The 22,515-nt window shown below is 43.9% G+C and overlaps 3 protein-coding genes across 3 annotated transcripts in view; all 3 read left to right on the top strand.

Moving 5' to 3' along the window:
• The window catches only part of LOC309563998 (uncharacterized protein), a gene marked incomplete at its 3' end in the record, with an annotated part of 71,590 nt that extends 64,282 nt beyond the window's left edge, over positions 1-7,308 (top strand). The window contains 1 exon segment of the mRNA XM_082268625.1: positions 5,668-7,308. Coding sequence (XP_082124751.1) covers positions 5,668-7,308 — 1,641 coding nt within the window.
• Positions 1-22,515, top strand: part of LOC309564458 (uncharacterized protein) — a 1,566,033-nt gene that overhangs the window by 1,219,633 nt on the left and 323,885 nt on the right. The window lies entirely within an intron of this gene.
• LOC309563993 (uncharacterized protein) overlaps positions 22,282-22,515 on the top strand; it is a 132,387-nt gene continuing 132,153 nt past the window's right edge. The window contains exon 1 of the mRNA XM_082268621.1: positions 22,282-22,501. Within this exon, the coding sequence (XP_082124747.1) occupies positions 22,397-22,501 (105 nt within the window). The 5' untranslated portion in view covers positions 22,282-22,396. The remainder of the gene's footprint in view (positions 22,502-22,515) is intronic.

Here is a 22,515-nt window from a genome sequence, read left to right as displayed (position 1 = left end):
CCTTGGTGGGAGTGGGGATGACCCATCTACATACCTCCCAACGTTCTGAGATGGGAATGAAGGAAACCAACTAGTAAAAGTATGTAGGCATAGGACACACCCCCTTAAAGGAAAATTGTACTAAAAAAATGATTGGTTAAACTCACAAGTGATTTTTTTAACACTACTATTCCTTTATATTGGCTTCTGAAATGTACAGATGCAGCAATTTAGAAATTGGATGAAAGGTTAAGTACTATGAAACACTTTTTGAAAGATACATAGTGCATTTTATATACAACTATATAGATCAGGCCAAAATGAGGGACAAATGAGGAGGAATGAGGGACAGAGGGACATTGTTCCAAATCAGGGACAGTCCCTCGAAATCAGGGACAGTTGGGACTGGGAGCTATGCATCTATAAGGATATACAGTACACACACACACACTGCACAAGGCCGTGGTCTCACTACGAAACGTTTCTCGGGGCTGCAGTTCCTCTGAGCTCCACAAGACGGTGATCTCACTTCTACCCAGACAGGAAGTCTCTATGGAAGACAGGAAGTGATGTCAGGTATAAATAAGAAGTTCCAGGTTAGAGGTGAGAGGTGAGTTGGGAGGAAGTAGCGAGGAGACATCGCTGGAAGTGGCATTAGAGGAGGTAATAAGATCTTATTTTCTATTTACACCCAGTAACCCTCCCGTCATGTCCGTCCTCTTCTTCCATAGTCACTGTGACCTCTTTTATCTCCAGCAGATGATGATACACACATATATAGTGTGGAAACCTAGATTATCCCTTCAGGGGGCAGAACATTCCCCCACTTACGGGGCCAGAACATTTTCTTCATGTTGGAGATGTTTCACTGTGTCGCCTTAGCAGTCTCTTGTAAGGAGGGATGAGATTCAGATTCGGGTTGCACTGAAGTTTAATTCAGAATATAAATTTTGGTGGAATTTGAGGTTGATTCATTTTGGTGCTCACCCGTAATGCCCAGGACAGCCTTGACCTTGGTCAGCAGTAGAGATGGTTGGGTCCAAATCTAGGCTGTTCCAGGGTTTGGAGGAATGACTGAACTGCTGTCTATTTGGCCCCTGTTCAGCGGGAGACGAGCATCATGTAGAAGTAGTATTTTTTTTTTCTTCTATATATGATGGCTTCCCTCTGTCACTGGTTCCTAAGGAAGCCATACATGCTTGCCCCCGCTGTGTCTCTAGAGACAATTCATGTCACTGGGAATCCCCGCCACTTAAACAAAGGGGTAGGAATAGCAGGGTAGGAATAGCAGGGACATCATTGCATAAATATGGCCACTGGCATTAACGAAATAAGGTCATGGCCATATTTGGTCAATGATGTCACCACCAACCCAGCCCCTTTTTTATATACCTCAGGGATCTGTCATTTGGCTATAAGTACTGGCAGGATCAGTCGTGTACACTGGGTCATTTTTGTTTTCCTTTTAATCAGCAAGAATCGTGATTAAAAATGTATTTTTAACAATGGACATTTTCTTTTTATTAGAGGACAAATGTTTGGGCACCTTTATTTTTAGTTTACATTTTTATGTACCCCTTACCAATTCACGTAGGGGGGTTGTATTATCCAGTATCAGGATGTGTCTGGATGGTGACTGTATCATTGTGTGTGTCAGGTTCTTATAAGGTGTCAGGATGTCACTGTCTATTTCTCCATGGAGGAGTGGGAGTATTTAGAAGGACACAAGGACCTCTACAAGGACGTCATGATGGAGAATCAGCCGCCCCTCACATCACCGGGTAAGAGGAGACTTTATTGTAAAGGAGAGAGCAGTACGGAGGGTCCACCTAGATCCCCCATCATCTGATAAACACATAGAAACAATGTATTCAGTCAGTGTGTGTGTTTCCTACAGATGGATCCAGTAATGGGAACCCACCAGAGAGATGTCCCCGTCCTCTGTATTCCCGGGATACCACACAGGAATATCAGGTTGGTGGGATGGAGCATCTAGAACATGAAATTACATGTTGCGATACTGTATGGATCCTACAAGATACTATTTTTAATTTTCTTGTTTTAGGGTGAAGATTTGATCAGCATGAAAGTTGAGGGTGAAGTAGAAGAGATGTATGGGAGGGATGATCAGCAATACATGGAGGAGGCTGAAATGATGAGGACATTCATAGAGGAGAACACTCCTACAGAGATCAGTGCATGTGAGCCATAATCTATTCAGAGGGCAGTACAGAGGGTCCCCTAGATGACCCATCACCTGATAAACACATAGAAACAATGTATTCAGTCAGTGTGTGTGTTTCCTACAGATGGATCCAGTAATGGGAACCCACCAGAGAGATGTCCCCGTCCTCTGTATTCCCGGGATTCCACACAGGAAGGTCACACCATCCCTCACCATCATCAGGTAGATGAGGAACAATCACTGATAGTATCATTAGGATCTGTACATTATCTGCATTGTTACCATTGATGTCATTTTTATTATATATTCAGAGTGGAAACCTGAGATATTCTAAAGTTGAGGTTAAAGAAGAGATAAAAGAGGAGGATGATGAGGATGGGGTGACGGAGAAGTCAGAATTTCTAAATGAACGCAATGATCTGTACCAGGACACCATGGTGGAGTCCTCCAACTACAGAAACCCACCTGAGAGATGTCCCCGGCCTCTGTATTTCCGGGATTCCACACAGGAAGGTCACACCATCCCTCATTATCATCAGGTAGGTGGAGTTGAGGGTCGGGAACATAAAGTGATTGAACACTCTGACATGTGGAGACGATGTGTGGACTCTACAAGATGATATTTTCTATGTGATCTCACATCATAAATACTTCTATGTTACAGATGTTATTTTCTGCCATTCTGTTGGTTTAGGGTGAAGATCTGATGAAGATGAAAGTTGAGGGTGAAGTAGAAGAGACGTATGCGAGGGATGATCAGCAGTCTATGGAGGAGGCTGGAATGACGAGGACATTCAAAGAGGAGGACACTCCTACAGAGATCAGCACAGGTGACCCATAATATATTCTTCTCTTATCTCTGCTCTGTTACTGCTCACTGATTGGTCCAGAGTAGGGCGAGAGCTGAGTGATATCAGCCAATAATAGGTTGGTAATTGTCACCTCCCTGTACTGATACCCGTCCTGGGGTTCAGCTGGCAGTATTAGGTTGGGTGTCACTCCTAGTTACAGTAGCACAGATATGAGAACACAGATTGAGTCTTTCTTAGGTTGGTCCCTCTTCTTCCAGCAGACTTATAGCTAAATGTTACCATAAAATTCTATTACCAGTCTTGTTGGGATGAAAAGTAAGGAGTAACATAAAGACTGGAAAACTTATCTTTCCAGGAGAAAATACTGCTGCAAGCTCCCTCCAGTGCTGCATATCACCAGAAGCCTAGGCCTATGGTCACTTGTTCTATGGTAAAGGGTCTGCAAGTATGAACTTCGACCCTCTTGTTTATCAGAGGTCACATGACCCAGTGCCTAGGCTTGTGGTTGTGTAAAGAGCATGGACCTCCCAGTCCCCATTAGTTCCTGCTCTTCTGACAAGGCTGTGTAAATGTAGAAGTGATCTGGGAGGAGGACCAAAGGCCCTTTGACTGAAGAGGGGAAGAGTCCCAGCTGGTTGGGACATCCACAGAGAACATCTGCTCACTCATATCTACCTGATCCAAAAAACAGTAAATTAGCTGGCGCTCAGGGTGGTTACAAGAGGTCGATGTGACCAGCGTATAGTAAGCAATACACTAAAAATGTCAGAAATTCAAATGACAATGGTGCAAGTGTTCGTGGGACATACTGTGAGGGTATGGAAGTCCATCAAGGAAAAAAACAGTCTGTAACGAAGGGCAAGTTCCACAACACAGGGAAGTCAAGGCTGTATGGAAAGGATGAGAAGAGAGAGACGGAGCGCCTCTAAGTGCAGTATGTTTTAATCCACGATTTAAAAACTCACATGGGGTACATTAATATAAGGCTCAAATGCAAGCTGATGGATAAGGCAGGAGGACAAACTAAGCAAGCCGTTGTCTTCCGGGATCCGGTACTTCCACGTGTCGGGCTGGAACGCAGCGTAAAGCCGCGCGACGTCACCAAAGTCAGATGAACAAGGCAGCGGAATAAATTAAAATATAACACACACGTCCTTTGTGATGCTCATTGTTATATTTTAATTTATATTTTAATTTATTTCGCTGCCTTGTTTTAACCACTTAAGCCCCGGAGGATTTGGCTGCTCAAAGACCAGGGCCTATTTTGCGATTCGACACCACGTGACTTTAACGGACGATTACGCTGTACCCAAATGAAATTGACGTCCTTTTTTTCCCACAAACAGAGCTTTCTTTTGGTGGTATTTGATCACCTGTGCGATTTTTGACTTTTTGCGCTATAAACAAAAAAAGATCCACAATTTTGAAAAAGTAACAATATTTTTCACATTTTTTTATATGAAATTCCCCCCAAAAAAATTTAAAAATCAAAATTTTTATCATTTTAGGCCAATTTGTTTTCTGCTATTTTTGGTGAAAAAAAATCACAATAAGCGTATTTTGATTGGTTTGCGCAAAAGTTATTGCGTTAACTAACTAAGGGAAAGATTTATGTCATTTTTATTGTTTTTTTTTTTTTAACGAGTAATGGCGGCGATCTGCGATTTTTTTGCGGGACTGCGACATTGCGGTGGACAGATCGGACCCTTGACTGACATTTTTGACACTTTTGGGGTTACCAGTGACATTACTGCAGTAATCAGTGCTATACATATGCACTGTTACTGTAAAAAATTACACTGGCAGAGAAGGGGTTACATTTATTAGACATCCAGGGGTTAAGTGTGTCCCTAGGGGCGTGCTTCTAACTGTAAAGGGGCATGGCTTTTGATGTAACCACAGAGACATACGATCCTACATAGCAGGATCGTATGATCTCTGCAGTTACATCAGGGAGAATGACAGGCAGCTTTGTTTACATCAGCCGCCTGCCTTTCTCCCTCTCCAGCGGGAGATCGGACATCGGAGCCGCCGGTCACTCGCACTGGGATGGAGATGAACGAGCGGGGGGGCGGGATCGCGCCTCCGGCGGCGCGCGCTCGCCCCCTATTGGCTCGCGGGCGAGTGACGTACCCATACGTCACTTTGCCCAGGAGGGGCTGACCGCCGCAGTATACTGTATGTACTTGCGGTGGTCGGCAAGTGGTTAGGTGGCGGTGATCGTTATGTATACTCCCCATTCATCCTGACGATATATAATAGGCTTCTTCCGACCCATCTGCATTCACACTTGAAAAAAGAGCGCGCATGCTCTGAAACGCGTCATGTTGTCCATCTGACTTTGGTGACGTCACACGGCTTCACGCTGCGTTCCAGCCCGACGCGCGGAAGTACGGGATCCCGGAAGACAACGGCCGGCTTAGTTTGTCATCCTGCCTTATCCATTTGCACTCCCATCTTCGGCCACTGGATTTCACTACCATCTGCCGTCACCATCTTTCGAGCCTTATATTCATGTACCCCATGTGAGTTTTTAAATCGTGTGTGTATTCTTGGATTAAAACATACTGCACTTAGAGGCGCTCCGTCTCTCTCTTCTCATATCTACCTGATCTAGATGGAATCTTGATAGTAGTGAACTAACCCTCTCAGATCTATTGACGATGTTTTTATATTTTTCCAGGATACGCCATGGAGAAACCCTCAAAGGATCGTCTCACTTTATCTCCAGGTTGTAAATTGGAAGATGAGGACATCACAGGAGATTGTGGAGGAGAAAAGACAATGAGCTCCACTATGGATGGTGGACTTCACAGTGTGGATAGACCATGGAATCCCTCTGACTCTGAGCAATCTCGTACTGTGAGGGATGGTGCTGGAAATCAGGGGGAGGGGAAATTTTCAGGCCCTGATTGTGAGGAAAGTTTTAGCTCAGAATTGGGTCCTTTTAAACATCATAGAGATCATGCAGGGGAGAAGCTGTATTCCTGCTCTGAGTGCGGGAAGTGTTTTCTGCAGAAATCAACACTTGTCAGGCATAAAAAATCTCACACAGGTGCGGGACCATATTCCTGTTCTGAGTGCGGGAAATGTTTTTCAGAGAAGTCGGATCTTTACGTCCATCATAGAACTCACACAGGGGAGGAGGTGTATTCCTGCTCTGAGTGCGAGAAATGTTTTAAATGGAAATCCGAACTTGTCATGCATCAAAAATCTCACACCGGGGAGAGGCCATATTTCTGTCCTGAGTGCGGGAAATCTTATCCGATGAAATCAACACTTGTCAGACATGTAAAAACCCACACAGGTGAGAAACCGTATTCCTGTTCTGAGTGCGGGAAATGTTTTGCAGAGAAATCCTATCTTTACGTCCATCTTAGAACTCACACAGGGGAGAATCTTTATTCCTGTCCTGAGTGCGGGAAATCTTATCGGCTGAAATCAACACTTGTCAAACATCTAAAAACCCACACAGGTGAGAAGACGTATTCCTGTTCTGAGTGCGGGAAATGTTTTGCAATGAAATCCCATCTTTACATTCATCATAGAACTCACACAGTGGAGAAGCAGTACACCTGCTCTGAGTGCGGGAAATTTTATCTACGGAAAGCAGAACTTGACAGACATCAAACTTCTCACACAGGAGAGAGACCGTATTCCTGTCCTGAGTGCGGGAAATCTTATCCGCTGAAATCAACACTTGTCAGACATGTAAAAACCCACACAGGTGAGAAGCCATATTCCTGTTCTGAGTGCGGGAAATGTTTTGCAGAGAAATCCCATCTTTACATTCATCATAGAACTCACACAGGGGAGAAGCAGTACACCTGCTCTGAGTGCGGGAAATGTTATCTACAGAAAACAGAACTTGACAGACATCAAACTTCTCACACAGGGGAGAGACCGTATTCCTGTCCTGAGTGCGGGAAATCTTATCCGCTGAAAACAACACTTGTCAGACATGTAAAAACCCACACAGGTGAGAAGCCGTATTCCTGTTCTGAGTGCGGGAAATGTTTTGCAGAGAAATCCTATCTTTACGTTCATCATAGAACTCACACAGGGGAGAAGCAGTACTCCTGCTCTGAGTGCGGGAAATGTTTTCTACGGAAAGCAGAACTTGACAGACATCAAACTTCTTCTCACACAGGGGAGAAACTATATTCCTGTCCTGAGTGCGGGAAATCTTATCCACTGAAAACAACACTTGTCAGACATCTAAAAACCCACACAGGTGAGAAGCCGTATTCCTGTTCTGAGTGCGGGAAATGTTTTGCAGAAAAATCCCGTCTTTACGTTCATCAAAGAACCCACACAGGGAAGAAGCAGTAAATCTTTGTGTGCCGGAAATGTCCCACTGAAATCGGATCTTGTCGTATACCAAAGATTTCACTTGGAGAGTGGCCATATTCTTGTCCCAGATGTAGGCAGTGTTTTCTGCTAAAATAAACACTTTGTAGGACATCAAATATCTCGCATGGGTAAGAAGACTTATTCCTGTCATGAGTGTTGGAAATATTTTTAGAGAAGTCCCATGTTTTGCAGACACCGTAGAAATCACATGGGTGAGAAGCCATATTCCTGTCCTGAGTGTCGAAAATGTTGCTGAAAAAAAATCTACGGTTTCTATTGATTAAAGATTTTGATGGGTGGGAAGTTGCATTCCTGTCCTGAGTGTGGGAAATGTTGCAAGTAGAAATCAGAGCTTCTTATTGACTAAAGGTTTTCACGGGTGGGAAACCGTATTCCTGTCCTGAGTGTTGTAAATATTTTTTGAGAAGTCCCATCTTTTCCAGACATAGTAGAAATAACATGGGGGAGAAGCCATATTCCTGTACTGAATGTGGGAAACGTTACCAGTAGAAATCAGAGTTTCTCATTAAAGGTTTACATGGGTGAGAAGCCATATTTCTGTCCTGAGTGTGGAAAATGTTGCCAAAAAAAAATCAGAGGTTTCTACTGATTAAAGGTTTTCATGGGTGAGAAGTCGTATTCCTGTCCTGAGTGTCGAAATATCTTTAGAGAAGTCCCATCTTTTGCAGACATCGTAGAAATCACATGGGGGAGAAGCCATATTCATATACTGAATGTGGGAAGTTTTGCCAGTAGAAATCAGAGTTTCCTATTGATTAAAGGTTTTCATGGTAGAGAAGTTGTATTCCTGTCCTGAGTGTTGGAAATATTTTTAGAGAAGTCCCATTTTTTGCAGACATAGTAGAAATCACAGGGGGGAGAAGCCATATTCCTGTACTGAATGTGGGGAATGTTGCCAGTAGAGATCAGAGTTTCCTATTAAAGGCTTTACATGGGTGAGAAGCAGCATTCCTATGTGTGGGTGTGGGAAATGTTTTTCAGAGAAGTCCACTCTTCATAGACATCAGAGGTCTCACACAGACAAAAAGACTTAATCCTACCCTAGGTGCAGGAAATGTTTTTCACAGAAACCCCATTGTTGCAGACATCAGAGGATTCACACGAGCAGAAGACCTTTTCCTGCCCAAAGTGTGGGAAATGCTCTCACAGAAGGCCTGCCTTTACAGACTTCAGACGATATACAAGGGCAAGAAGACATATTCTTATCTTGACTGATGGCTTCACACAAGGCCCATCGTTCCAGCCATCAAAAACCCCACACAAGTGGAGCGGGCCGTGGAATGTTCCACCATTTAATTTGGAGTTGCCCGAGGGTTCAGGGATACTGGTAACAGATTGTACGGTTTCTACATGACAACATGGGCTCCCCTTTGCCATTGCTCCCCAAGCCGTGTCTCCTGGGGATCTTTCCAGATACAGATCTTGACAAATTCACCACACTATTCCTACATGAAACACTGTTTGCAGGTAGGAAGCTCATCGCTAGAAGCTGGATGCATGATAACCCCCCCCGGTATTCAGTAATTGCTGAGGCAGATTAATGTCACTATTCCATATAAGAAGCTCATCTAGGCCCATAGAGGTTGTCCCACCAAGTTCAATAAAATTTGGGACAGGTGGTTGCAGACCCCAGAGACATGTGTTTAAATATGGTTGCTTATATTACTGCTACAATATTTATGTTGAATTATTTTTTTGTTTATTCCTTTGGATTGTGGACTGACAGTTCCTTCCTCGTCAGGTTCCAACTTCTTGTAATGCCCTACTTTGTGTGTACTCCTGTCTTGTACCTCTGCATTTTAACTGTTTTTAATGTTGTTATGATTCCATGTTTCATTGCCTACCATACTCAATATTTTCTTTGTGTGATTGTATTTCTTTTTCAATTTACAATAAAGAAAACGTTTGGTTGGAAAAACCCCACACAAACCTTCAAGGTGTATTTAGTAAATTAAAAAAAAAAAAAAAAATTTTAGAAAATTTGAACTTTTTCTACCGGAAAGGTTTTACACAAGTGAGGAGCAGTATTCCTGTCCTGAGTGCGGGAAAGGTTTTTCAGAGACGGCCACTCTTCTCAGACATCGGAGATCTCACACATTCGAAAAGACTTAATCCTACCCTGAGTGAGGGAAATGGGAAGCCTCATTGTTGGACATCAGAGGATCCACACGAGCAGAAGACCTATTCCTGCCCCGAGTGTGGGAAATGTTCTCACAGAAGTCCTGTCTTTACAGACATCAGAACATTCACATGGGCGAGAAGACATATTCTTATCTTGAGTGACGTCTTGACTCAAGACTCATCTATCTAGCCATCAAAAATCCCTCACAAACCCTCAAGGTGTATTTAGTGATTTAAAAAAAATTGGAGCTTCTTCTACATCGAAAGTTTTACACAGGTGAGGAGCAATATTTCTGTCCTACGTGTTGGGAAATGTCTTTCAGAGAAGTCCCACCTCTTCACAGACTTTGGAGATCTCACACATGCGAGAAGACTTAAGGCCCGTACACACGAGTGGAAATTCGGCCGGGAATTTTCGTCCGACGACCGATCTGCCGATTTTCGGCTTGTTAGTATGATGCTTCCGACAACAGACTCCGACTTTTCAGCCGAAAAAATCCTGGTGTGCAGGCTATAAAATTTTTGTCAACCGTCAAAACACGTCCGATTTTCGTCTCATTATTACAGATTTAGATGGGGAAAAATCCTATGAGCAAGACTAGGCATGCTCAGAGATGAAAGAACACAAAGAAAGCAATCCAACACATGACATCACTTCTGAAGTCGAATTCTGTCGTGCGGGAAAATTCGTGTGCAGTTTAGAGCACATTCCAACCATCAGACACCACTCTGGACAAAAGACGGACGACCGGTCGGTGGAAATTCGTTGCGTGTTTACGAGGCTTTAATCCTACCCTGAGTGTGGGAAATAGGAAACCCCATTGTTATAGACATCAGAGGATTCACACAAGCGAGAAACCTATTTGTGTCCAGAGTGTAGGAAAAGTTCTCACAGAAGGCCTGTCTTTACAGACGATTCACAAGGGTGAGAAGAAATATTCTTATTCTGAGTGATGGCTTTCACACAAGGCCCATCGTTCCAGCCGTCAAAGATCCCATACAAACCCTCAAGGTGTATTTAGTGAATTTAAAAAAAAATTGTAGGAAATCAGAGCTTCTCCTACATCAAAGGTTTTACACAGGTAAGTAATCCTGTCCTGAGTGCGGGAAATGTTTTTCAGAGAAGTCCACGCTTCACAGACATCAGAAATCTCACACATGCGAGATGCCCTATTCATTGTCCAGAGTGTGGGAAATGTTCTCACAGAAGGCCTGTCTTTACAAACATCCAAGGATTAACATGGGTTAGAAGACCTAATCCTACCCTGAGCGCAGAAATTGGGAAGCCCCATTGTTCTAGACATCAGAGGATTTATACGAGCAGAAGACTTATTCCCTCCCAGAGTGTGAGAAATGTTCCCACAGAAGGCCTGTCTTTACAGACATCAGAGGATTCACATGGGCGAGAAGACATAATCTCATCCTGACGGATAAGGCCTATCTTTCCAGCCATCAAAAATCCCACACAGACCCTCAAAATGTAGTTAGCATCCCAAATTTTCAAAAAAATATGTTGTTGCCCTCTGCGCAGATCCTGTAGGCCTTCTTTCACACATAGTTCCTGGTTATGCCCGCCAATTACCAATTTCCTTGGACCACGTGGCTAAGTTTATAAATGGGGCCACCAGCTGTCTTGTCCCTGGGGACCCTTTGTACTATTTTTCGGCAATGGCACACCAGATTTGCACCCTACCTTTGGAGACCTTCCCAATACCCGCAATGTACCTACCTTTGTCTGCTGGTGGCCCACAGAGCTTATTAAAAAAATGGACACCCCCCACCAGGCGTCAACTATCTCTAAATTAATAAAAAAGGAGCTGAATATAATAAGGTACCGGAAGTATCTTGAAACAGTTACAAACTTTATTTTATGGAAACATTTTCCCCATTATGGTGCACCTTCTAGGAATTTACCTTACTGGGCCTAGAAATAATGGCTCTCCTGCCCTCTTTCTGATATACAGAATGATATGCTAAAGTGATTCCTAGCATCTCCCAAAACAGCCGGTTTATTTAATTTTATCTTCAAGTTAACCTGCTCATTCATCAGTGAGCAACCAGGACTAAAGTCTCTAATTCCGGTATCTTTATAAATTACTTTTGTAGTTTATTTGCACATTTTGTTGTTGTCCTAGTCGCCCTTTTTTCCCCTTACACCCCCACCGCCTTTTTTTCCCATCCATTCACTTGCACATGATATATTGATCTATAGATGCTCTTGGTTTTAGTTTGGATCTTCCAAGACTCACCCAAGCTTTCTGTCGGGTGGGATCCTTGGATGACCCTCCATCCAGGCCTCTTTTTTATTATGGAAAATTTGTGTATAATATTACAATCTTGTTTATGATCTTGCAATCTCTGTAAGGCTTGGTTCACACTGATGCGTCAATCGCTTCGACTTTGGAGCACTTGTCACGGTATCAGAAGTCAGGCTCCAGTTGGACCCCATTCTGTGCAATGGACCCATTCTAATCGGTGTGGCTTGAGACGCTCGGACTTAGAAAAAGGTTTCTGCACTACTTTTGGTCTGACTTTGGTACGACTTGCAATGACTTCTGTTAAAGAAGTCGCATGCAAGTCGTGGCGAAGTTGCGCTGGGGTCCGACTTTAGAGTTGCGCGACTTTCAAGTCGTGGGCAGTGTGAACCCTGCAATTGATGATCCTGCTAGTGCTATGAACCTATGCCATGTCCAAGCATGTATCCTAAATATTCCTCTGCATACTGATGTACAAACTTAATAAAATTTATATTAAAATAAAATGTGTTTTATAAAAACAGGATCAGACTGGGACACTGGGGCCCACCTGAGAAAGTTCAGTCTTGGAGCCCACCTTCCAGACCTGTGAACTTCTCCAACAGGACACAAAAACTTTGTTCTTCCAACAACGGGTGCAGCCATACTGGGAGAAAAGATGGCTGAAAAGTTAGAGGGGGTTTTAAACTAGGTGATAGGGGGGAGGGTCCAGATGTAGAATTAGCCAGCGGGGAGCAAGGTTCAACGGGCATTAATGGGGGCATTAGTGGTAGGGTGACCAGAGATCCAAAACCCAAGGTTTTGGGATTATGGTGTGGGGTTGTTTTTCAGGGGTTGGGTTGGCCCCTTAGTTCCAGTGAAGGGAACTCTTAAGGTGTCAGCATACCAAGACATTTTGGACAATTTCATGCTCCCAACTTTGTGGGAACAGCTTGGGGATGACCCCTTCCTGTTCCAACATGAGTGCACAAAGCAAGGTCCATAAACACCTTGATCAGTGAGTTTGGGGTGGAGGAACTGGATTAGCCTGCACAGAGGGTTGAGGACAGATGAGACCTCTTTTTGACACGAAATTGTCCAAAATGTCTTGGTATGCGGATGGCTTAAGAAGAATGTTTAAACATTACCACAGACACACTCCTAAAAATTGTGGACAGCCTTACCAGAAGAGTTGAAGCTGTTATAGCTGCAAAGGGTGGGCCAACTCAATATTGAACCCTACGGACTACTGGGATGCCATTAAAGTTTATGTGCGTGTAACGGCAGGTGTCCCAATACTTTTGGTAATATAGTGTAGAATGGGGTGGTTGCCACTTGTTTGCACAGCTTGTTGGCTGAATTTGACACAGGAACACTGTTGATGCCTTCAGCTGCCATTGTGCTCTTGCTGGGCGTCCAGTGCATCCCTGTACCTTTACGGAGGGGTGGGCTCTCTCCAGACAAACCTGCCCTTAATCTATCTATTATTATATATGCTCCAATTTTGGAGACTTTCAAAACTTTAGAGTTAGGACCGTAGTACACAGAGGAGCCTTGACGTGGGCACTGCGGCTTACACATATATTTGCAAATGTGAGCAACTAGAACCTCTGTTTTCAACGTGAATCGTGAGACAGGGTCAATTGTTTTTTTTTTTGCAGGCTGAATGGTAAGTGTGCTGGGAAATTCTGGTTTGTTTGTGACAAACATTTGACAAGTCGCATGCACCCGACTGATTCTGATGGTAACACTAGCCAAATGGCAGCCCCCTGAGTTGTCATCAGTTGTATAAGACAAGGGGCTGGGATAGTGACAACATCATTGACCAAAGTTTGCCATGGTCCATCTTTGGTTAATGTCATTGTCCATATATGGCCAGTCTGCCAGAAAGGAGAAAATAACCACGCAGTGTGGGGCACATGGTACCACCCTGGCAGATTTAGTAATCATGACACCTCCAAAACACCCACTAGAGCAGGGGTCTCCAAACGTTCTAAACAAAGGGCCAGGTTACTGTCCTTCAGACTTTAGGGGGGCTGAACTGTTCTCATTGGGAGTAGAAAATGTCCCAGCATCAGTTGGAATAAACAATACCACATCTTTGGTGTCAGCAAGTGGAACTGGGCCCCATTATTAGGAGGAACTGTGCCCCATTGTTGGTGTCAATGAGAGGAATTGTGTCCCATCATTGATGTCATTGGGAGAAATTGTTCCCCAATGTTGGTGTCATTTCACCCCATTGTTGGTGTTATTGAGAGAACCCGTGCCTTGTCATTGGGAGGAATTGTGCCCCATCATTGGTGTCATAGGGAGAAATCGTGCCCCTTCATTGGTGTCAGTGAATAAAAAAGTGCCCCAGGGGCTGGAAAAAAGCATGCTAACGGCTGCATCCAGCCCCTGGACTGCAATATAGAGAATGTATTAGATCAGGGGTCTCCAAACTTTCTAACAAAGGGCCAGTTTACTGTGCTTCAGACTTAAGGTGGGCTGGATTGTGGGCATTGGGAGTAGAAAAGGTCCCGACGTCATTTGGAATAAAGAATGCATTATCTTTGGTGTCAGTGGGAGGAATAGCATGCCACTATTGGTATTGTTAGAAAGAACTGTGCCCAATCATTGGTAGGAATTGTGCCCCTTCATTGGTGTTAGTGAATTAAATAGTGCCCCAGGGGCTGGATAAAAGCATGCACAGAGCATGCACAGGGTGGCATCCAGGCACTCTGGCTGCAGTTAGGGGACCACTGGTATAGAGAATGTATTAGATCAGGGGTCTCCAAATTTTCGAGGCTGGATTGTGAGCATTGGGAGTAGAAAAGGTCCAGACGTTAGTTGAAATAAACAATGCCCCATCTTTGGTTTCATTGGGAGGAATAGCCCCCCATTGTTGGTGTCATTGGGGGAAATTGTACCCCACTGTTGGTGTAATTGGACCCCATTGTTGGTATCGTTCGGAGGAACTGTGCCCCATCTTTGATGTCATTGCGAGAAATTATTCCACAATCTAGTCAGTGGGGGGGGGGAGTTATGCCCTATTGTTGGCATTATTAGATGCAAATAGTGCCCCAAGGGTCGGATAATATCAGGCAAAGGGCTGCATCTGACCCCCGGGCAGCAGTTTGGAGACCACTGCACTAGAGGTTGGTGGTATATATTTATGGTACAAGAGTGTGAGCCAAGGAATTTGAGAAAAACCATCCTTTTATTTATATATATATATATATACATACCACAGAGAGAGAACGTAGGGGAAGAGAGAACTGTTTTACCCCACGGAAAAATGGGCCATTAAATGGTAGCTCCCAAATAGTATATAAAAGCAATACAAATAGTTTGTTTAAAAAAATACAAAAATATATTTATTGAACATGCAAAGACATATACATGGCCTAGTTAGAAGCAGGGTCACAGAAGTAAAGGGATCCTTGTGGTGTTTATACTGTACATACAATGACATCAAAAAAATTTTCAGATACAAGATATGCCAACATGTTTCACGGAGTGGGTAATCCGCTTCTTCAGGGCTTTTTTTTCTCTGCATATGTTTCACAGAGGTCATAAAGGGAGGGAAGAAAACAAAAGAGCAAATATTGTTGGGTGTGTTCCAGTTAAGGGGAGACCAGAAATTGTCTGGTTAGACAATATGGATCAGATGCCACAGGTTCCCAGAAGATGCTGCCTAACCGGGAGAATGTGAAAACTCCCTGCTAGTGAGGAAGGAGATCTGTTACCTCACACAATGCTAGAGATGGGAGGTCATATCCTCCATAACACAGATTAATGGGCAACCAGGTTCAAAGCTAGGGAGCCCGGGGGCACGATGCCTGGGTCTCCCGAGACCCCACCTTATCGACAAGCTTGTCGATAAGGTGGGGTCTGCCTATCCTAATTCTTTGACCAAAACCTTTAAGGATAACCAGAACTAATGGGAATCATAAAAGGCAATCAGAAAACTCTGCCCAATTCAAAACTTAACAAATCCAACCAAGATTCATAAACTCAGACAGGAACATGACACTTTAACACTAAGTATATATTTAAATGAGAAATGTCATACTGAACAAAATAAGGACATACGCTAGCACATATAGAAGGGAAGATAGCTGTCAGATATTCCCTGGGTGACCAGTTTATCTGAGCTACCCTGTGTTTAGTATCCCTGGATGCGAAATTCAGTGCTGAACAATAATCTATCAGTTTCAAGAATGCAACCGGTACATATTGGAAGATATGAACAGTGGTATAAAAATGCCTGTAGAGGAGGGATCTGATATAGTCATAACCCAAGGACAGCCCATGGACGCTCCATTTTATTGGTCAGGGGCATCTGTCAACACTCCTTTGATCCCAGAGAAAAAGGGAGATCCCTAACCAGTTGAGAGTTCTCCTTTCCATCAAAACAGGAACATCTGTCAAGTTTGAGAACCGATAACACCTGGCTCATCGATTGAACTCTGATAACACCCAGGACATTGACTGCAAGTATTCTTTCTCCTCAATTCTACCTTATTTTTCTATTGCTGAATTATGTCTCTATTTCTTTAAAAACACCTTTTTTCTGTAAATATTTTATTTGCACCAACTTTGACCTTTTCATTATTAAAACCTTATTTTGAAAAGTGTTAACCAGGACATCTGGGTTCAGCTCCTCTCTGGCCCTCAGGTCGGCCACCTGAGGCCGCATGGCAACTTCTACAGAGGGGCAGCCGCCCTCTCCCTCCAGGACCCCGCTCTTCAGCTGAAAGCACATGTGCCCTTGGCATTTATAGAGTATTCCAGTATGCACCAAGGCACTTTCCTCTGCCAACAACCAGGGCTGTACTAAATGCCTATGCAATCATTTGTCAGGCTTCCACCCACGGTCCAACATGCCTCCCTATTGGACCAGTGTGAAACACTTTGGTGTGAGCACCATGAGCAGACCTCACTAGCAGATCCTGCTCTCTGGTAGGCAGAGAGCAATATAAATTTACCTGGCAATCTCTCTGGTAAGCAGAAAGACCCCAAAACGATACTCTCTCTTCTAGCACCTACCTAGGTGCTACACTGCAAAGGCCAGTTATAGGTAGGCAGTGGCCATTTGTTTGTACTCTCAAATTCTCCAACAAGACACAAAAGCTTTGTTCTTTCGACAACATCGCCTTTACTCCCGATGCCATAACTTTTTGTAATTTCTTTATTGGTTATCAAGAAATAGATACATCGTACTAAGTCAAAGAGAAAATGATGCAGAGTACATAATAATGACCCATTCGAGGAAAAATGAGAGGTCAAAACATTGTCACGGAAAAGGCATAAAATGGTATGGATGCCTATCAATGAATTGAAGGGTAGTTGAGAACATAGAGGACTGAAAACCAGGGATATGATATAGAAAAACATATCTACATAGATAGGAGTTAGCACACGCCAGGATTAGATGGCATTACACACAACAGAGTGATTTAAGCAACATAGCACAGCGTAGCCAGGGTGATCAAGGGCAATAAAGATTAGACCAAGAGGGGATTATTAAAGAATGTAACGGGAGAGGAGCCCAAGGGAGAGACTGGGGAGGGGAGGGAGAGTAAGGAAGGGATGGAATAGGAAATGAAAAAGGAGGGAGCAAGTGGACGATGGGGGTAGGGAGCAGAGATCCTCTCTCTCTCAGCAAAAATACAAGAAAAAGACAAATAATTCTGAGTACACAATCCTCCATGTAGATGAAGTACCTCCAGGGTCTCCAAGTGTCGGTGAAAGATTCTTCTGTGTTATGTAAGGCAGCCGTGAAGTCTTCCATACCCTAAGCTTGTTTACTTTGGTCAACCAGAGGAGACTTCACAGGCAGGTTCTGATGCCATAAATTGACACAATTGAGGAAAGTGAAAAGATAGCACTGGACCCGTCGGATTATCTTACTGGTATTGGTAATAAGGTGTTGAAGTTGATGTAAATACTCTATCCTAGCCTCTATGTCACTGAGGAAGTTGACAGGATCAGAGAGAAATGCTGGCAGTAGAGACATCAAGGGCCAAACAGAGACAGCCAGATGTGGGCCTGGTGCCGCAATTTGTCTAGGTCTGATCAAGATGGTGGACATCCCGATGATTCTCACCGATCTGAATTGGCCCAAGAGGCCATGGTACTCAGAACTTGTTAGACTCTCTGTTGGTGCTCTCAGATCATCCAGATTTTCTGTCCCGAGTCTGGTTTACCACTCTACGTCTTGCTCGACATCCTTAACCGCTTGAAGCCTAGGTTCTGAGGGACAGGGGCTTATCAGATTTGGTCATCTATGCACTCCTGAAAGCCAGAAGATTGACTCCTTACAAAGCCTACCATCGAACTTGCAAAGTATATTTACTATGGCGTGTGACCAGAAAATTCCATCTAGGGAAGTCTCAGTGGGACAAATTCTGTATTTTCTCCAGTCTGGTCAGTCAGGTAAGAGTTTAGCCTTGAGTACCATGAAGGGTGAAGTCTCCACCCAGCAGCAGAGAAGGACCTAACTGCACAGGGTCCAGTTACAGCAGGATTCGGCAAACTTTAAAGAGGTACACAGGCCAAACATTTGAGTCTGATATGGATTTTAAGGAGATAACTCATGCAAAAAAAAAAAAAAAGCATGAGGTTCCCCAGGAAGTCCATATAAACATGCAACCTGGCTGGTCAGGAGAGGGGAGGAGTGTGCACCCACTCCTGTGCCACACAAGGCCACATGCCCTCGAAATGGGGGGCTGCCATGTTAATGAGGAGATGGGCATCTTCCCCACAACCCTTGCCCGGGTGTCTGCAGGCAGGGGGGGTCTTGTTGGGATCTAGAAGCCCTCTTTAACAATTAGGGGGACCCCAGATACCACCCCCCCATATGAATGAGTAGGGGGTACATAGTACCCCTGCTCATTCACTAAAAAAAAAATGTGGTAACTTAGAAATAAGAATACCCAAACATTTGACAAATTTAAAAAAATGTTCCTCGTAAATCCATCCATCCATTCACGATGCCTGCCACCTGTTGACTTACAGAAAAAACAAAAATGATGACCCGGCGCACATAGCCGATCCCAACAGTAGCACTAGCCGAATGACAGATCCCTGAGCCGTCATCAGCTATTGTATGGTGATGAAATTCTTTACCCAGTATGCCCATAGCCATATTTGGTTAGTGATGCTACTACTATGCCTGCCGTTTGCATAAAAGGAGCAGGGATTCTCCATGACATCAGTGGTTCCTTGGGTCGTCAATGTCTGAACAGTCAAAGTTCGGTCGGAACTGTTGACTCATCTCTATTTAGCAGTTCCTTTTCAATGACCTCTTATTTTTCACTCCCTAGTAAAGGCCTTTGTACAGGGTGCTGCTCGCTCCTGTATGTTCCTCCTGTATGTTCCCTGGTGACTCAATGGAGTCTCAACCCGGTTCTCTCAGTTCTTCAAAAAAGAGTTACACCAAAATGGAATCTCAGCATGGTGACCAAGAAACCCCATGGGACTAAGCCAGTTGGGGACAGCATGAGGGCAGTTTCCACCAACTAATAAAGCTGCAGTGCCAAAAGTTCTGTCCATTCCTTTTCTGGATGTAGGTTGGGGACGTGGGGTTTCTTATGTGCCAGGCAATGGATGATAGAGGTCTGATATAGGAATGAGCTCAAAGGCATAAGCTGAGTGAATAGAAAGACATGGAAGGGGCAAAGCTACAAGGGACCATCTCTTCTACTGAGCCTCGAATGCCTCTCAAAATCCTGGAAACTGGCTGCCTGAGAAGCACAGACAGCAAACTCTGCTGGTGCTGGAACTAGGAGGTGATTCATGTACAATAATAGAGCAGTGGTCACCAATGGAGAAGCTCCCCTTTGTGTATCTTCTACTGCTTGTGGTTAAAGACTGCCACAGATGCATCTTCTGCCTGGCAGGAAAAAAAAAAACCTCAAGATGAAAGTACATTGGCACCACCTTGGTATATGTAGGCTCGGTTCACACTGACGCAACTTGTGATTCGACTTGTGAGACCCCAAGTCGATGACACGTGAAATCCCATGTTAAGTTTCTCCGACTTTAGAAAAGTTTCCTGTACTTCAAGGCGACATTTATCTGACTTCTATTCTTTACTTCTATCATAGTAGTACTCAAGTCGCCTGGCAAAGTCGCACCTTAAGTCATGCAACTTTCAGGTCACGGCAGTGTGAACTGAGCCGTTGTGATTATGACACCTTCAATACTTAGTACACCCACCTGAGTGATTAGAGGTTGCCCGGTTTATAAAGGGAGGGGGGAAAGCCCATCACTGATCGTTACAAGAAGTGGCTTTGGAGGGTGTTACAAGGATTGCAAAGGAACCTGGGAAAGTTTTTTATCAAGCTAGAAGAAGTTCATTCCAAGCAAATTTTTCCTAAACATTTCTTAAACGGCAAATTAGAACATTTAGCAAAATTATTCAATCAAAATCCATTATTTCAAACCCAAGCAGTAATATATTTATATCTTCTTTGGTATGAGTGGAGATGACCCCATCTATAAGGATATACAGTACATACACACACAGCACAAGGCCGTGTTCTCATTACGAGACGTTTCTCGGGGCTGCAGTTCCTCTGAGCTCCACAAGGCGGTAATCTCACTTCTACCCAGACAGGAAGTCTCTATGGAAGGAAATGATGTCAGGTACGGACAGGAAGTGATGTCAGGTATAAATAAGAAGTTCCAGGTTAGAGGTCAGAGGTGAGTTGCGAGGAAGTAGCGAGGAGACATCGCTGGAAGTGGCATTAGAGGAGGTAATAAGATCTTATTTTCTATTTACACCCAGTAATCCCCCCCCCGTCATGTCCGTCCTCTTCCTCCACAGTCACTGTGACCTCTTTTATCTCCAGCAGATGATGATATACACATATATAGTGTGGAAACCTAGATCAACCTATTCAGGGGGCAGAACATTCCCCCACTTACGGGGCTGGAACATTTTCTTCATGTTGGAGATGTGTCACTGTGTCGCCTTAGCAGTCTCTTGTAAGGAGGGATGAGATTCAGATTCGGGTTGCACTGAAGTTTATTTCAGAATATAAATTTTGGTGGAATTTGAGGTTGATTCATTTTGGTGCTCACCCGTAATGCCCAGGACAGCCTTGGCCTTGGTCAGCAGTAGAGATGGTTTGGTCCAAATCTAGGCTGTTCCAGGGTTTGGAGGAATGACTGAACTGCTGTCTATTTGGCTCCTGTTCAGCGGGAGACGAGCATCATGTAGAAGCAGTATTTTATTTTTTTTACATATATGACGGCTTCCATCTGTCACTGGTTCCTAAGGAAGCCATAGATGCTTGCCCCCGCTGTGTCTCTAGAGACCATTCATGTCACTGGGAATCCCCGCCACTTAAACAAAGGGGTAGGAATAGCAGGGACATCATTGCACAAATATGGCCACTGGCATTGACGAAATAAGGTCATGCCCATATTTGGTCAATGATGTCACCACCAACCCAGCCCCCTTTTTTATATACCTCAGGGATCTGTCATTTGGCTATAAGTACTGGCAGGATCAGTGTTGTACACTGAATCATTTTTGTTTTCCTTTTAATCAGCGAGCATCGTGATTAAAGATGGACTTTTAACAAGGGACATTTTCTTTTTATTAAAGGACAAATGTTTGAGTTCCTTTATTTTTAGATTACATTTTTATGTACCCCATACCTATTCACGTAGGGGGGTTGTATTATCCAGTAACAGGATGTGTCTGGATGGTGACTGTATCATTGTGTGTGTCAGGTTCCTATAAGGTGTCAGGATATCACTGTCCATTTCTCCATGGAGGAGTGGGAGTATTTAGAAGGACACAAGGATCTCTACAAGGACGTCATGATGGAGAATCAGCCGCCCCTCACATCACCGGGTAAGAGGAGACTTTATTGTAAAGGAGAGAGCAGTACGGAGGATCCACCTAGATCCCCCATCATCTGATAAACACATAGAAACAATGTATTCAGTCAGTGTGTGTGTTTCCTACAGATGGATCCAGTAATGGGAACCCACCAGAGAGATGTCCCCGTCCTCTGTATTCCCGGGATTCCACAGAGGAATATCAGGTTGGTGGGATGGAGCATCTAGAACATGAAATTACATGTTGCGATACTGTATGGATCCTACAAGATACTATTTTTAATTTTCTTGGTTTAGGGTGAAGATCTGATCAGCATGAAAGTTGAAGTTGAAGGTGAAGTAGAAGAGACGTATGGGAGGGATGATCAGCAATACATGGAGGAGGTTGGAATGATGAGGACATTCATAGAGGAGAACACTCCTACAGAGATCAGTACATGTGAGCAATAATATATTCAGAGGGCAGTACAGAGGGTCCCCTAGATGACCCATCATCTGATAAACACAAAGAAACAATGTATTCAGTCAGTGTGTGTGTTTCCTACAGATGGATCCAGTAATGGGAACCCACCAGATAGATGTCCCCGTCCTCTGTATTCCCAGGATTGCACACAGGAAGATCACACCATCCCTCACCATCATCAGGTAGATGAGGAACAATCACTGATAGTATCATTAGGATCTGTACATTATCTGCATTGTTACCATTGATGTCATTTTTATTATATATTCAGAGTGGAAACCTGAGAGATTCTAAAGTTGAGGTTAAAGAAGAGATAAAAGAGGAGGATAATGAGGATGGGCTGACGGAGAAGTCACTAAATGAACACATTGATCTGTACCAGGACACCATGGTGGAGTCATCCAACTACAGAAACCCACCAGAGAGATGTCACCGTCCTCTGTATTCTCGGGATTCCACACAGGAAGGTCACACCATCACTCACCAGCATCAGGTAGGTGGAGTTGA

Source organism: Pelophylax lessonae (assembly GCF_965119305.1).
Source record: "Pelophylax lessonae genome assembly, chromosome: 9".
Classification (NCBI taxonomy): domain Eukaryota; kingdom Metazoa; phylum Chordata; class Amphibia; order Anura; family Ranidae; genus Pelophylax; species Pelophylax lessonae.
The sequence above is the reverse complement of the archived record's forward strand: the minus strand, read 5'-3'. Positions and strand labels throughout refer to the sequence as shown.